The 15,733-nt window shown below is 38.9% G+C and overlaps 3 protein-coding genes across 3 annotated transcripts; 2 read left to right on the forward strand and 1 right to left on the reverse strand.

Moving 5' to 3' along the window:
• The first annotated feature begins 5,373 nt into the window (after window positions 1–5,373).
• On the forward strand, window positions 5,374–7,693 carry LOC132165295 (11S globulin seed storage protein 2-like). Its single transcript, XM_059575793.1, has 4 exons — window positions 5,374–5,723; window positions 6,091–6,395; window positions 6,659–7,099; window positions 7,197–7,693. Exons 1-4 carry the CDS (start codon window positions 5,426–5,428, stop codon window positions 7,575–7,577), a joined length of 1,425 nt encoding a protein of 474 aa, XP_059431776.1. The 5' UTR covers window positions 5,374–5,425; the 3' UTR covers window positions 7,578–7,693.
• Window positions 7,694–9,464: 1,771 nt separating this feature from the next.
• LOC132165296 (11S globulin seed storage protein Jug r 4-like) lies at window positions 9,465–11,741 on the forward strand. The gene is made up of 4 exons (XM_059575794.1): window positions 9,465–9,807; window positions 10,015–10,289; window positions 10,400–10,945; window positions 11,148–11,741. Exons 1-4 carry the CDS (start codon window positions 9,501–9,503, stop codon window positions 11,565–11,567), a joined length of 1,548 nt encoding a protein of 515 aa, XP_059431777.1. The 5' UTR covers window positions 9,465–9,500; the 3' UTR covers window positions 11,568–11,741.
• A 406-nt stretch (window positions 11,742–12,147) lies between these two features.
• LOC132165297 (uncharacterized) lies at window positions 12,148–13,480 on the reverse strand. The gene is made up of 2 exons (XM_059575795.1): window positions 13,173–13,480; window positions 12,148–12,742 (listed from the first exon to the last, which is right to left on the reverse strand). The coding sequence occupies exons 1-2, from the start codon at window positions 13,292–13,294 to the stop codon at window positions 12,421–12,423; spliced, it is 444 nt and encodes a 147-aa protein (XP_059431778.1). The 5' UTR covers window positions 13,295–13,480; the 3' UTR covers window positions 12,148–12,420.
• Between the last annotated feature and the right edge of the window lie 2,253 nt (window positions 13,481–15,733).

Consider the following 15,733-nt stretch of genomic DNA (forward strand, 5'->3'; position numbering starts at 1 on the left):
TATTGGAACTGACAAGTCGGATTTAAGGGAGTCTCGGTTTATTTTGATGCTTTTTTTTTTTTTTTTTTTGACTTATACAATTGATTCTATCAATAGACAGAATCGACCAAATTGCAGTTTGCAATTCTTCCAAATTAGAATGGGAGGTTTTGGGAAGAAGTTGAGAATATGTTCAATTTTTTTTAAGATATTCTTAGACGGTAGAGGCTTTATACCTACCGTCTGCCTCTCTTCGAAAAGTGGTAATTTTGATGGACTGTGGGTTAAAGTGGAGGCCATAGAAGCATACAATGATCACGATGATCCAATGAGGAAGTTCTTACACTAAGTTCAAATGCGCCATAAAATTCATGATGTCCAAGAGCCTTGATGTGCTTTGTTTTTGGTACTTTAAGCTGATCCACTTGGTGGAATTTTTGTAACAAGCCTTTTTTTTTTTATAAGAATGATGGTGTATGTTAAATTAAATCTTTTTTATTGATGATATATACAACATCATCTGGAAGTTGCAGCTGCAACTCTCAGTGATCATGACGGAAATATCATTGCCGTTGTGTCCAAAAAACTACCCTTGCTTGAGGTTAATGCCGGTGAAGCTCAGACTGTTTTGTTGGCAGTTCAATTTGCTTCCTCTTTTGGTTGCCATTCTCTTTGTCTTGAGGGTGATTCCCTCACTGTGATCCTAGCCATCAACAAGGTTTCACTTTTTACTGATTGGTGTTTATTGGTGTTTTGCTCCAATCATTGGAAATATCCACTCGCAGTTCCATGGTTTTTCACTTGGACCACAGTGAAGACCTCCTGTAGTGCTAACTTTATAACACATCAGCTTGTTAAATGGGTTGTTTCTAACCGTATATTTAGAAGCATTCTTATATCTTGTTCTTTTTTTTCTTCGGTTAGGATCAACTGTGGGAAAGACCCACCTTTATAATTCCCCTTTTTCCCCTCTCCCGCTTTAATTAAAACAAAAAAAAAAAAACGTATAATTATATTATTTTCATTTTCCCCATATTATTTGATGTAATCCCTTGTCATGTGTCATAATCTAACCAAATCATTTGTAACCATTATGTATCTTCACTCGAAATAAACTAAAAGCATAAATTTTTTTGAAATAAGATCGTCTCATTTCAAAGGGTAAAACTTTGTTTTGTTGCATGTTTTTTAAAATTTTGAATGACGTAGTACTATCTAAACTATTAAATTTATAAAATCTAATTTAATCACCCTCTCAAAATAGTTGGCATTCAAATTATATTTTTATGTTTTTAGTGAAAATTTATATTTTTATCGATAGGCGTACACGCACAAAAAAATGGCAGTATACCACCTACTTTTAGTTAGGATTGACTGTTTTTTATATGACTCACACAAAATTAGTAGGTTAACGTTGAGAGATTTTACCCGTTTAATTAAAAGAGTTGAATTATGGTTGACTTAGCTTCAACACGACTCGAATCAGATACGTGACAATTTTTGACAACATCTAGAAATTTGATACGGATCCAACACGATATTATTAATTAAGTTGGGGTTGAGAAACTAATTCGTTTAATTAAATGTGTCCGTTTATGGTTGACCTATATAATTTTATATTCATATTTCAATACAAACTCGACATACAAACGCAAATTGCCACCTCTACTTCTGGTATTTTGATTGTCGTCACAATCTTCACTCTCTTCCATTCCAATCAAGAGTGAGAATGATACTCCCCAATAACTTTTTTCCATATTTGATTAAAAACAAAACTCGTGGATGGAAAGAATACCACATATTCCCTTAAAATTAAGTAGGCTCTTTGCTTAATTATTCTCACAAATTAAATTTATTTCTCTATTTCTTCTCTTTTTTTTTATTGCAAACGAAGGTTAAAAAAAAAAAAAAAAACCATAGATTGACGTGAAAGATTTGGGCTTGCTTGATATAGAGTTCGTGCGAGATCTATGCTTCGCAGTCATGGGTAAGAGCATCCACACAACGGCTTTCTTGTAATTTCCTTTCTTTTATAAATATAGGAAAATTTTAAAAGGAAATTATAAGAAGTTATATGCATATCTTTTTTATTGTTTTCCTAAACATTGAGTATGCCTTATGCTTACTTTAGCTTTTATATTCATTATTTTAACTCAAAATATTTCTCTTTCATCTTTTTGCTTTTTATTGAGAACTATGTTAAAATTTTATAAATAAAAAAATGAGAATAAATACAAAATTTATATTTTGTAAAGAAATAATATTTTAATTGTATAGAAAAAATAAGAAAAAATAATTTTATTTTCTGAATTTAAGAAACATTATAAGAAATGTAAATGCTCTAATTTGACCGGAGCGAAATCCCGCTTTAAAACTCGAGCTCCAACTAGATTTTCAGATATTCTCAGCTCCTCTACCTGTAACGTAAGTACACCTCTGCCGCATGGTGGACAGCAAAGAATGGCCGGCGAAGAAAAAGGAGTACCGCCGATGTACGGATCTACTCCAAAATTCACAAGGTTCGTATACTAATAATATTATTTCATTGATTAACCCAATTACAAATCCTAGAATTCCTTCTATATACATGACCAAAAAGAAAACAAAGATAAACAATAGTCATTAGCCCCGCAAACAATTTTTTGAGGCCACACCTGCGAGCCAAAGCCGAGCTTTACCGGATATGTGTGGAAATGATATTTTATATAGTCGGGACGAAGAGTCCAATACCTGGGTTACGTGGAATTTGCCAACGTCTCTTGAACCTCCATTTCAGCCCGGAATCTGGCAATGAACGCCTCTGCTCTTTCGTCTACTCCACGCATTAGAGGTGAGGCCAAACCCAGTGACTCCCACATATCATCCGCTGATAAAGGCTTTTCAGCCAAGCAGCTGCCACCTGGCACATCGAGGGGCTTGAAACTCTTGGTTATTGGTGAACAATTTGTTAGCTGATGAGGCTCTTTGAAGAGTTTATCTACGTATACAGATGCAGTTTTTTTCTCAAAAAGGTGCTGGCCATGGCGGCGGCGGTATGAATGGATCGCAAGCCGTTTGTTACGTTTGAAGCGTTGCTCGGTGAAGAGGGAGGGCCAAACACCACCGGCGCCGGCGGTTTTCTTGAGCAGCCTATTTCGAGGTTTCTTGATGGCTTTAGACCTCTGGAGCTTGTGCAGCTTGCTCTGTAATTTGGAGGTGAGGCTCTTCCACACCATTCTTGCAGGTTGAAGCTTGAGAGGTAGGCAAGACATGGTGAAAGAGAGAAAAGAGATAGAGGTGGGCAGCGGTTGAAGGTTGTGTTGAAGATGATGCTTTTATAAAAAGTTAATAGCGTGTGAATTGTGATGACTCGCTTTGTTCTTACGCTACTAGTTTTGACGAGGAAAAACTAATAGAATAGTGTGTGAAAAAGCTAACTCTTAATTTATGACTAAATTAGTACATACATATTTATCATACCTATTTTATATTATGACGTGTTTTAAATGACTTTTTTTTTTTTCTTTATTTATGAATATGATAAATGAGTGTGAAGAAAACTATTAGTTTTATTAATTTTATGTATTGAACTGCTTAATTAGTTCTTACCCTGTACTAAAGGGTACACAAGCACTTAATTAATTTTAGTTATTCAAAAGACTAGTGGTGATTAATGCTAATTGCTACAATTTTTATTTCGTTAAAAATCCCGTGGCCAAAGATGGTTGGTTTGGGGTTGGCTGAATAACTTCCTTTGACCAATTTAAAGGGGTGATTCGGCTACTCCAATACCGAGTTATACATTACTCCCTAGGCTCTCAATCTTTTTTTTTTTTAAAAAAAAAAAAAACTTATATGCTATCATAATCTAGACCGTTTGTGTTAAATGAATGACCCAAATCAGATTTATAGCACCGGTCGCAGTCTACCCTACTATGATGACCACAGTATAAATGCTAGCACTCTTCTTCTTTTGAAAATAAGTAATGTTATTTAATGTATTGTGATAGTTGATGACGTGACAATGAAAATTAACCTTTAAATTAATAAGAGCTTGTAAAAAAAATAAAAATTAATAGCTGCTTTTCAGTGCACCAATAATCTTTTGAAAATAGCATAAAACCTTAAGGTTTGGCCTTATCCTTGTTGAGATACTTATCCTTATACGAGATATATATGCTGGAGATTGATGCCTTTTCTTCTCCTTTTGATGTTTTCTCTACCAATGAGTAGTGGCGGCATATAACTGAGTGCAGTGGCACTTCAACTTGCAAAGATTCTACACGGTTGCGTGCGATCGAGCTAAAAGTAGGAAGCAACAAATGGTTACTATTTATTTTCAAAGTATCATAAAAATCATATGCATAAAGCAGGAATCCTTTTCTATGGCCTCTGGGGCTGGGTGCGATTCTTATCTTAGAATCCTCTGTTTTCTGCCTAAAAACAAAACCCTTTTGATATGAATTCTACGCCATTAATGGTCAAGGGACTTCCCAATTAAGACAGCTCATAAATATAGGCAATTTCCACCGTTTATTTTTGCACGTGAGGATATCCAGTGATTTTTGAATCAGAGGAAAGCAAAACTCTTTACTATAATTTCCTTATAAATTGACACAACATCTCATTTGACATTTACCATGTTGCTCACTAAAATGTGGGTTATTACAGAACAGTCTATCTGACACTTACCACGTTTACAAATTATCGTAATGATCCATGTAATACTCATTTTTATAATTTGTAAGGAAATTATAATAAAAGTTATAGTATCTTAATTATTTTTCTTTTAAAAAAATATTATAATTTTTATTATAAATCCCTTTATAAACGAAAGATTTATTGAATATGCTCCTGACCATCCACACCCATTGCACGATAGAGGCTGCTTATTGTATCGAAAGCCCATTTAGCTCCGGAAGGCAAGCCACATTATTTGGATTTCGTGGCATCAAGGATCATAATTTTTCACCTTCAATATTGGGCTTATAGCCCAGTCAGTGTATCCAAACCACCCACCAGGCCACCACTGCTTACGCATCATTGCTTACATGATGACAATTTTACCTGCACGAATTTGTTCGAGCTTTCGCTATATATTACTCTTTTACTCTTTTCTTCTCCTTCTTTTATTATATCTATTGATTTCTTTCCTAAGGTTTGCTACATGGCACTCTGAAGAACCATGACAAATGGTCGGTATCATGTAAAGCCTGTAGCACAACACCTCTTGCACGGCCACGTCTAGGATTCTTTCAACAACCAAGCTGCAAAGTGGCGCAAGTTAGCAAAAACGACACGATGATCTTCATGCAGAACCAACAAATAAACCAGAATTGCCACCCGGCTCGCCACCTTTTCACTACCATCCAAATCATCCCCGCTATAAAATGGGCTCCAAGGCCCCGACGATTTTCACCATCCCTAGCTGTGATCTGCTTCTTTTGTTTGTGTGCTAGCTTTATCCATGGCTAACAATATTTTGCTAGGACTGGTGCTCGCTCTGCTTGTTTATGCAGCTGCCGGGGAAAAGAACCCGACCGGTTCCTACACTACCTCGGCTGAGCAATGCCGGCTCCGGCAACTAAGGACGGTGGAGCCGTCCCGACGGCTGGTGTCGGAAGGGGGCGTGACTGAGTTGTGGGACACTAATGAGGACGAGTTCCAATGTGCTGGAGTCGCTGCGATAAGGAGCACCGTGCAGCCTAATTCACAGTCTCAGCCTAACTACCAGCCAGCCCCTATGCTGGTTTACATTGAGCAAGGTTTTACAGCATTTTTTTTGTTAAATTATTAATTATCGCAAGAGTTTAAGCCGACAAGAAAAGATAAATTTAATCACTTAATCATTACTTTAATACATATGGGCTCAAACTCTTTTTAATAAGTGAAGCTAACACGTATAATATTTAATTTAAATATAATGAATTAACATAGTAAAAATTCAATTTCAAGATCTAGCTAGCAAGAAAACGCATGCACAAATACAAATAAATACTTTTCAGAACCAGAAATGTTATTTAATATCTTTCTATATGATTTTTATACAATGACATGGCCGGGTGCAACTTTTTTTCTTTTTCAAAGACAAATCAAAGTAGCTTCTAACATGTGAAATGAACATTGTGGCAGGCGAAGGGTTGTTGGGAATAACCATCCCGGGATGTGCAGAGACTTATGAGTCAGAGTCATTTGAGGATTTAAGAGGCCGACGGGCAAGCCACCAGGGAAGCCTAAGAGGTGAGCAGGGAGAGCAACAAGGAGAGGGCAGGAGAACAGACCAGCATCAGAGGGTGCACAGGATTCGTCGGGGTGACATCCTCGCCATTCCAGCTGGTGCAGTCCATTGGTTGTACAATGATGGCAATCAAGAGCTTGTTGCCTTCGCTGTCGTAGACATGAACAACCAGGCTAACCAGCTCGACCAGCAATATAGGGTATATACATAATATCTTTCTGGGTTTTGTTTTGTTTTCAAACCTCGTATTTTAAAAATGAATGCTTTTAAAATTAAACTGCAATTTCAACAAATACTTAACTAAATTTTTAAAATTTGAGTTTTCAAATTTCACGTTTTGAAATCACAAATTCAAGCTGATCCTGACACTAACAAGAACTCTTTGAGCAGTCACTTTTTAAGTCATGACTTATGCATATCCTAATTAATTTTTGTATAGATAACTAGTTTTTGGTATGACAGCCATTTTTGCTCGCCGGTGGGGAACCAAATAGGCAAGGGCAACGGCAAGGCGAACAGCAAAGAGATAGCCAAAACTTCCAGAACATCTTTAGCGGATTCAACACGGAACTGCTGGCTGAGGCCTACAACATTCCGGTGGAAATCGTGAGGAGGATGCAGGAGAATGATGAGCGCGGACTCCTGGTGAAGTGCCAAGAAGAAATGCACCGCATTATTAGAGCTGACGAAGACGAAGAAGATGAAGATGAAGGGCAAAGGCAAAGACGGCTAAATGGGTTGGAAGAAACTGTTTGCACTACCAGAATTAGACACAACATGGACACCCGCAGCGAGTCCGATATTGTCTCTAGGCATGCCGGAAGAGTAAATATTGTCAACCAACATAAGCTTCCAATCCTTCAATTCCTCGACATGAGTGCAGAAAAAGGCCATCTTTTTCCGGTAATTCAAATATCACTCAAGCCCACATTCTAATTATCGTTAAATTACCAATTATTCCAAAAATTTAACTAAATCTTATACATTGCCTATTTTGCAGAATGCATTGTACTCACCAAACTGGGCCATGAACAACCATAGAGTTATCTATGTGACTAGGGGAGACGCCCATGTGCAAATCGCCGACGACAACGGGAACAATGTATTCGACGAGAAGGTTAACCGTGGAGACGTTTTTGTGATCCCTCAATTCTTTGCGGCGGTGACCAGGGCCGGAAGCAATGGCTTCGAATACGTGTCGATAAAGACAGCTGGCCAGCCATTGAAGAGCACCCTGGCCGGCTACACCTCGGTTATAAGAGCCATACCAGCAGATGTCCTTGCGAACTCATTCCAAATATCCCCAGAAGAAGCTCAACAGTTGAAGCACAATAGGGGCAGACAGAGCTTGGTTCTATCCTCTAGCCGGATCTCCCCATAAGGAGGTTTTTTGTAACTTTCGTGTGTATCACTACTACTACTACGTACTTAGGGCCACCCCACTATGCAGTAGTCCTTCTTGTAGAATTGAGAAGGATTTTGAACATGTTAAGGAAACCTAACTAGTATAATCTGAGTGTAAAAATACGCACGAGGGCAACCTTTAGTACAAAGAATAAAAGTGGCCGTTTTTTCTCCTTTAGACTCATTTTTACTTACCGACATCCGGTCAAGATTTTATATTATGACATTTAACGGTAAATATGGTGTCACATTATTTAAAATTTTGATCATAAAATGGCTCATATATATTCACTTCTCTTGAAATGAAAATTCGTCCAAAATGCAGAGCTTCATGGTGTGCCAAAAAACAGGGCACAGCCTCTTGTTCAAGTTCTGAAGAAGAAAATCTCACAATGGTTCATGCAACCTCAGAGCTTACTTCGCTTTCTTATATATATATATATATATATTGAAATTCATTGAAGAAAATGAGCACCCATATTGAACATGACCTTCACCTGCACCATGAGAGGTAAGAGAGAAACGGAACAATGCAAGACATTTCATGAGAACAACTATTAACAAAAATGTTCAGTTGCTTCCACTTGGCTATAAAACATACATAGGGTAGTAGGCTTGTCTCACTGGAGCCAGATTCCCAACAATTTGTTGTAAGCAGCAAATGTGAAAGAACGTCTATAAAACCTACCTATCTAAGCAGGCGGGCCTTCCAAAACTTGCTTGAGTAGGTCACATATGAAGATTTTCTCACTTTTGCTGCCATAATTGCTCTGTCCTGTCCCACTAGTTACAAGCCTCAACCTCCTGCAAAACCAGACCTTGTATAACCAAAGTCTTAACCTCCCAAGCTGAGTAAGGAAATCTCTTTCTAGCATATGAATTGAGCAGGGCCGCACTTGCCTGCTTCAGCAGCCTTCGGAAAGCGTTTTCCTCGTCATTCCTCACTGCTGCTTCCAACAAAGTTAGATCGGATCTGTACCGTTCACTCGCCTTCGATCCAAACACCTTGGACACCGTTGATGTCTGCAGGACCATCTTCAGCCACGCCTCGCTCCCGCCGCTCCAAAATCTGTCATGGTCATTAACCAACCGAGTTAGATCGGAGCCCACTCAGCCATTGGCTCGTTTAAAGAAAGTACATATTCGCAAAATACGGAATTTGGCATGTTTTTAAGGATCAAAACGCTTGGAAAATACCCCTCATTAATGTATCATGTTACTGAGACAGATATAAAGAATTTCCCTCACAAAAGGATAATTCATTATTTACTTTTACAGAAACGCTAGTTCTTAAAACCAAGAGAATAATAATTTTTTGTTCAAAACTTTTTCACATCATAGAGGATATACCTTTTTACATCAACGTGATGAAAATATACTTAATTCTCAAGTGTAACATGCCACATTTTTAAGATGTAACAATTTTCTAAGTGCTTGAATATTTATAAATTAACGACCTATATTTCATAATTTAAAAATCTACCTCAAAGAATCACATGCAATATTCCACGTCTAGAATAGTATAGAGATTATCTATGCTCCCAGGTCATTTAAAACATGACATCATACAAACTGCAATGTCAACTGAAATGCTATAGACCTAAAAATCACCAAAACAATCAAATATATATACATAAAAGCTCTCTGATTGATAAAGGCATCTCAGACGACGTCTTTGTTTCTTTCTCTCAAGCGAAGAGCCACCTGCCCTAACAAACTTAATGAGGTGTAAGAAATTAGGGTTTGGAAGCCATGCAAAGTGAAGAATGGCAAAGGATTCCTTAAGCACCATCTCATACGTGTCCCTCGCACCCCCGACCCCTCGCTCTCCTATAAATACCTCCATATCCCAGTCGCCACTTCACATCACAACCAAAAACAACATCAGATATATATTACCATGGCCAAGATTATCTTGGTCTCTTTTTCTCTGTGCCTTATTGTGCTCTTCAATGGCTGCCTGGGTATCAATGTAGGACTAAGGCGGCAGCAACAGCGACATTTTGGCGAGTGCAACCTCGACAGGCTCAATGCCCTTGAACCCACAAACCGCGTCGAGGCTGAAGCCGGCCAGATCGAGTCTTGGGACCACAACGACCAGCAATTCCAGTGCGCTGGGGTTGCCGTCATCCGGCGAACCATTGAGCCCAATGGCCTTCTCTTGCCCCAATACAGCAATGCTCCAGAACTCATATACATTGAGAGAGGTGAAATTAAATTAAACCCACTCATTTATATTCATTTGCTTGCGAAATCAATAGTACTAAATTAAAACAAGACTATTTTACTAACAGTACTTATTAAACTTGAAGTGTAGCTTATTCATCGGCACTTTTTGTTACATTTCTCTTGATTTTATTTCCAATAATCAGGGCTGTGATTATTAATTACTTTAATTTATTTTGAAAGTATAGGTAGGGGAATCACCGGGGTCCTGTTTCCTGGGTGTCCCGAAACATTTGAAGATCCTCAACAACAATCTCAACAGGGACAGAGACAGGGACAGGGACAGAGCCAGAGGTCTGAACAAGACCGGCATCAGAAGATTCGACACTTCCGAGAGGGAGACATCATCGCATTGCCAGCTGGAGTAGCCCATTGGTGCTATAACGACGGTGACTCCCCAGTTGTCACAGTCTCTCTCCTTCACACCAACAACTATGCTAACCAGCTTGACGAGAACCCTAGAGTAAGCTAGAAGAAACTAACACTATATATATATATATATATATGTAATGCATGCAAGTATATTATCTTATATGTATTTATTGTATTGTTTTGTATGTGTGTTAAATTTAGCACTTCTACCTTGCCGGGAACCCAGACGACGAGCATCAGCGACAGGGTCAGCAGCAATTCGGGCAGCGTCGCCGCCAGCAACAGCATAGCCATGGTGAGCAAGGCGAGCAAGAGCAGCAGGGCGAAGGAAACAACGTATTCAGTGGCTTCGATGCTGAGTTTTTGGCGGACGCGTTCAACGTGGATGTTGACACGGCCAGAAGGCTTCAGAGCAACCAAGACAAAAGGAGGAACATCGTCAAAGTGGAAGGCAGGCTTCAGGTGGTGAGGCCGGAAAGGTCGCGTCAGGAATGGGAGCGACAGGAGAGACAAGAGAGGGAGAGTGAGCAAGAGCGGGAACGCCAGCGTCGCCAGGGAGGACGTGGACGTGATGTCAATGGCTTTGAGGAGACAATATGCAGCTTGAGGCTCAGGGAAAACATCTGCAGCCGCTCACGCGCCGACATTTACACCGAACAAGTCGGTCGCATCAACACCGTCAACAGCAACACCCTCCCAGTCCTCCGCTGGCTCCAGCTCAGCGCTGAGAGAGGAGATCTTCAAAGGGTAATATTTTAATTAGTGTCATCCGTGCTTTAAATCAGTTTTTATTTTAGAAAAAATAATAATAATAATAATAACTCAAGGCTGTATGGCACTAGAGTGATATGAAAATGAGTATTTAGAATTAAGAATTACGAATTAATTTTTGTTGTCACATTTTTATATAATAACTAAATATAGCTGTGTGAAACGGTGTGTTTTGCAGGAGGGTCTATATGTACCGCACTGGAACCTGAATGCCCACAGTGTGGTGTATGCCATAAGGGGTCGCGCCCGGGTTCAGGTGGTGGACGACAACGGTAACACCGTGTTCGACGATGAACTTAGACAGGGTCAGGTGTTGACCATCCCCCAGAACTTCGCGGTGGCGAAACGGGCAGAGAGCGAGGGTTTCGAGTGGGTGGCCTTCAAGACCAACGACAACGCCCAAATTAGTCCTCTTGCCGGACGAACCTCAGCCATCAGGGCCTTGCCGGACGATGTCCTTGCCAACGCGTTTCAGATTTCAAGGGAGGAGGCCAGGAGGCTGAAATACAACAGGCAGGAGACCACCTTGGTTCGCTCAAGCAGGTCTTCATCTGAGAGGAAGAGGAGGTCTGAGTCTGAGGGCAGAGCTGAAGCTTAATTGAAGATCAAAAAATGCTAATGTAATGCGGCACGTAGTTTTATTTTGTGGTTGCTAAGCTTAGGGTTTAGGGCCATCACTATGCAACAGTCCTTCCTAACTAGTATAATCTGAGTGTAAAAACACGCACAAGGGCAACCTTTACTACAAAGAATAAAAGTGACCGCTTTTTCTCATCTAAACTTGTGGGGACTTTAATGCTTTTCACAATGTTACTCATTTTTACTTACAACATCCGGTCAAGATTTTATATTAAAATTTTGATCATAAAATGGCTCATATTCCCTTCACTTGAAATGGAAATTCGTCCAAAATGCAGAGCTTTCATGGTGTGCAAAAAAACAGGGCACAGCTTCTTGTTCAAGTTCTAAAGATGAAAATCTCACAATGGTTCATGCAACCGCAGAGCTTACTTGGCTTTCTTATCTAGGTGTTGGATTGGATAGGACAATCCTCCGGTTTTGTTTCATGACAATTAATCTTTGTGTGCCTTATACATGCCCATCAATTTTGAAAAACATTCTAACACATTCAAATTTTCATTGAAGAAAATTAGCACCTATATGATCACCCTGAGAGGTAAGAAAGAAACGGAACAATGCAAGACATTTCATGACATTACCAATAACAAAGTTTGAAGCATATATGCTGAGAACAACTATTAACAAAAAAGTTCAGTTTCTTCCACCTGGCTATAAAACATACATATAGTAGCAGGTTTATCCCGGTGGAACCGGATTCCCAACGATTTGTTGTAGCAGGGCAGGGCGGGTCGTCCAAAACTTGCTCAAATAAGTAGGTCTCATATAAAGACTTTCTCAGTTTGAGGCCGGAATTGATCTATCATGTTCCACTAGTTACAAGCCTCATTGGCAACAGAGAAGCCTTTGGCTTGAAGAGCTGCAGCCTCCTGCGAGACCAAAGCTTGTATAACCAAAGTCTTAACCTCCCAAGCTGAGTAAGGAAATCCCTTTCTAGCATATGAATTGAGCAGGGCCGCACTTGCCTGCTTCAGCAGCCTACGGAAAGCGTTGTCCTCGTCATTCCTCGCCGTTGCTTCCAACAAAGTCAGATCGGATCTGTACCGTTCACTCGCCCTCGATCCAAACACCTTGGTCACCGTTGATGTCTGCGGGACCATCCTCGGCCACGCCTCGCTCCCGCCGCTCCAGAATCTGCCATAGTCATATCCACACCACCATAACCAACCGAGTCAGATCAGAGCCCACTCGGCCATTGACTCGGTCAAATGATCAAATCATATTCACCCGCTTTTTTTTTTTTTTTTTTTTAATACTCATGCTCTAGTCTTGACTCTTGAGCCACACGAGAGCGGGTTGCTATATCGAACTTGGACGATTCAACTGAGTTGACTCGTCCCTTAGAGAAACTGACCCAGTTTTGGTCTAAGTTTCAGAGTTCTATCTATTTCTTTCTTTTCTTCTTTTATTTTTCAAGAAATCCCTTTCTGGGTATCTGGAAAATATCTTCTAAATGTGCTATTTTTCTTCTGGTCTAAATATATTACATATGGATATAAGCGGTGTAAAGAGGATTTACAAATAGATTGTTTTGGCTTTAAAGAGAGAGAGAGAGAGAGCTTACTGTGGAGTGCATCTTCCTCTGGTTCTTGTGAAGAGAAATCCAGGCCTTCCATTTTGAGCTGCTCTTATTGTTGAAGCTGCAAAGCTAGAAAGAAGGAGAAGCAGAAGGAGTCGATTCCCCATTCTTCACTACTGAACAAAATGCGCATGCCCTTTCGTTTTCTATCCGGTCCGTGCCATTTGGGATCTGGGGTTTTGAGATTTTTGCTTCATTCAGTTTCAAAATGCTTGTTTGTCAGACCGGTCAGTGTACCTTGGTAACTGAAGCTGTTCTTTGTACCTGCCTCTGTCTCCCAAACAATTTTCTGTGTATTTAATTTAATTCCCCAACCTAATCCCTCCACGCCTTTCAAGTTTCAACAATGACTTGTACCCCACTCTCACAATAAATCTTATTTAATATTCTCACTTTATATGAATTATGAAGGTATGGATTTTACATATTTATTAGTTAATTAAAAAAAAAAAAGAAAAAAAAAAAAGAGAATAATATTTCTCTTGTTAAACGGGTCTCTGACTATGACCCTCCACCTCAGCAATAAAATGGATTTTCTTTCACATTCGGCCAAGATCTTTCGAAGAGAGAGCAAGTTGACCTTAGTTTGACTTTGGGCCACATCTTGATTTGGGTCTACACGCCCATGGTTCAGCCAGCTTCGATCATCTTGTTAAAAGGAACTTCTTGGGCTCGACCCAAGAGCCCATCTCATTGAATAATAGGCTCATACAAGTCCTACATTGGGCATAGCGAGTGTAACTTCTCTCTCACCAGGTATCACAATTTTTTTTATTATTTTTTTACAAATTAATGTAGCAATTTAAAATTAGTAAAATAAATAATTAAGTAGTATAAAAGTATTTAGCAGTTGGGGTACTTAAATTGATGTACAAGTTTTAATTAGTAAAATTATTAAGAGTATATGGTTGACAACTCTACTGCTACTTAATTAAGTAGAGAAATCAATATATTTTTTTATAATTTATTTCACTAATTATGAACTACTACGTCAATAAATTAGTAGTAAGACTATAGTATCCCTTAATTATTAGCTTTTACTACGATCACAACTTTTATGATATGGTTTGAGTAATATACCCCTTTCATGTCACTATGTTACTGGTACTCTTATAATTAAGCCTAGTTCATATTTTAACCTAGCGACGATTTCTTACAATTTTAAAGAAATTACAGATTCTCTAATTACAGAATTTGACATGTTCATAAGGATCAAAACGCTTGAAAAATGTCACTTATTAAAAATGTAACATGTTATTGAGGTAGTTATAAAAATTTCCCACACAAAAAGTTAATTTATTATTTACTTTATCAGAAACGCTAGTGTCTTTGGATCGGGATCCTCAGCAATGTTAAAAAAATTGCCCATCAGCAATGTTAAAAATTTGGATCGTTGGATATATCCTATGACTATCAACATGCCACGTCAACATTTACTTTCAAATTTCAAACCAAAATTTAGAGAAACTACAAAAAAAATACCGCTTCTTTTCTTTCTATTCCCTCCATCGTTTTCACCACTATTTCTAATCTTCTTCTTTCTCCCTTTTCCCATTTTCTTGCCCAATTGCACTTGTTTGCCGGACCTGATAACCATTTGAGCTTAATGTTAAGCGTTAGACTACTCCAGTACTCCTCTAAATAATCCGATCCTCTGCAGAATCAAACTAAAGAGTGTATTCTTCATATGTAAACTTCATGGAATCTGATAAGTCACGATGAACACGAAGACCCAGTCCCAAATATGTGGTATAATTAGGCGTGGGAGTAGAGAGGTGTTGTCCGATGAGCAAGGTGGACTGGAGCACATATAAAAACCATTTGGTCCTGTAACAGAGTGGGTTGCCCGCGTTGTGGCTGTAGTGTGTGTGGGTTATGTATAATGTAGTTCAATATATAATGGGTAGTAGAATCTGAACTGTGGTTTAACACCCACCTACATTGAACTTCTTTTTAAGTTAATGAAAGCTCAATCAGATGGGTAACTGAGGAAACAATTTTTAAACATTGATTTATTATTTTAGAAATTGACTTCTCTGGGTGGAATCCATCAAGCAAAAGTGCCTTCGCTTTCCTTTCCGCCCTGTTAGTGTTTTATCCCAACTCAAGAAGAACTGATGTTGGGCACTACTTGTTCTTTCGGGTTCAATAAAGGCGAGCTGTTGAATCTCTTGCCATCCATTTGGATGTGTTTAAAGAAGTATGAAGATGAAAAATGCCTCATGAACTATGCCTAAGTTTCTGTCCTAGACTAACTGGCGCAAAAGGTCTTCTCACCAGACCATCTTCCAGAAAGTGCAAGAAAATGGGAAAAGAGAGAAAGAAGAAGATTAGAAATAAAAGAAGCGGTACTTTTTTTTTTGTAGTTTCTCTAAATTTTGGTTTGCAATTTGAAAATAAATGTATGTTGACGTGGCGTGTTGATAGTCATAGGATATATCCAACGATCCAGCGTCTTCTTAAAACCAAAAGATACTTAATTCTCAACTCTGGATCCGGCTTACATGCTGTTATTTTAATAACATCATGTATGCTGTAGTTTAATT

Source organism: Corylus avellana, chromosome ca11 (assembly GCF_901000735.1).
Source record: "Corylus avellana chromosome ca11, CavTom2PMs-1.0".
In the NCBI taxonomy this organism is placed as follows: domain Eukaryota; kingdom Viridiplantae; phylum Streptophyta; class Magnoliopsida; order Fagales; family Betulaceae; genus Corylus; species Corylus avellana.

What these genes read in the sequence shown, in the direction of transcription:
- LOC132165295 (XM_059575793.1), top strand. Translation starts at nt 5,426, where the DNA reads ATGGCTAACAATATTTTGCTAGGACTGGTGCTCGCTCTGCTTGTTTAT. An exon ending in GCTGGTTTACATTGAGCAAG is followed by an intron (nt 5,724 to 6,090) that starts GTTTTACAGCAT and finishes ACATTGTGGCAG; the next exon opens with GCGAAGGGTTGTTGGGAATA. An exon ending in AGCTCGACCAGCAATATAGG is followed by an intron (nt 6,396 to 6,658) that starts GTATATACATAA and finishes TTGGTATGACAG; the next exon opens with CCATTTTTGCTCGCCGGTGG.
- LOC132165296 (XM_059575794.1), top strand. Translation starts at nt 9,501, where the DNA reads ATGGCCAAGATTATCTTGGTCTCTTTTTCTCTGTGCCTTATTGTGCTC. An exon ending in ACTCATATACATTGAGAGAG is followed by an intron (nt 9,808 to 10,014) that starts GTGAAATTAAAT and finishes TTGAAAGTATAG; the next exon opens with GTAGGGGAATCACCGGGGTC. An exon ending in AGCTTGACGAGAACCCTAGA is followed by an intron (nt 10,290 to 10,399) that starts GTAAGCTAGAAG and finishes TGTTAAATTTAG; the next exon opens with CACTTCTACCTTGCCGGGAA.
- LOC132165297 (XM_059575795.1), bottom strand. Translation starts at nt 13,294, where the DNA reads ATGGGGAATCGACTCCTTCTGCTTCTCCTTCTTTCTAGCTTTGCAGCT. An exon ending in AGAGGAAGATGCACTCCACA is followed by an intron (nt 12,743 to 13,172) that starts GTAAGCTCTCTC and finishes TGACTATGGCAG; the next exon opens with ATTCTGGAGCGGCGGGAGCG.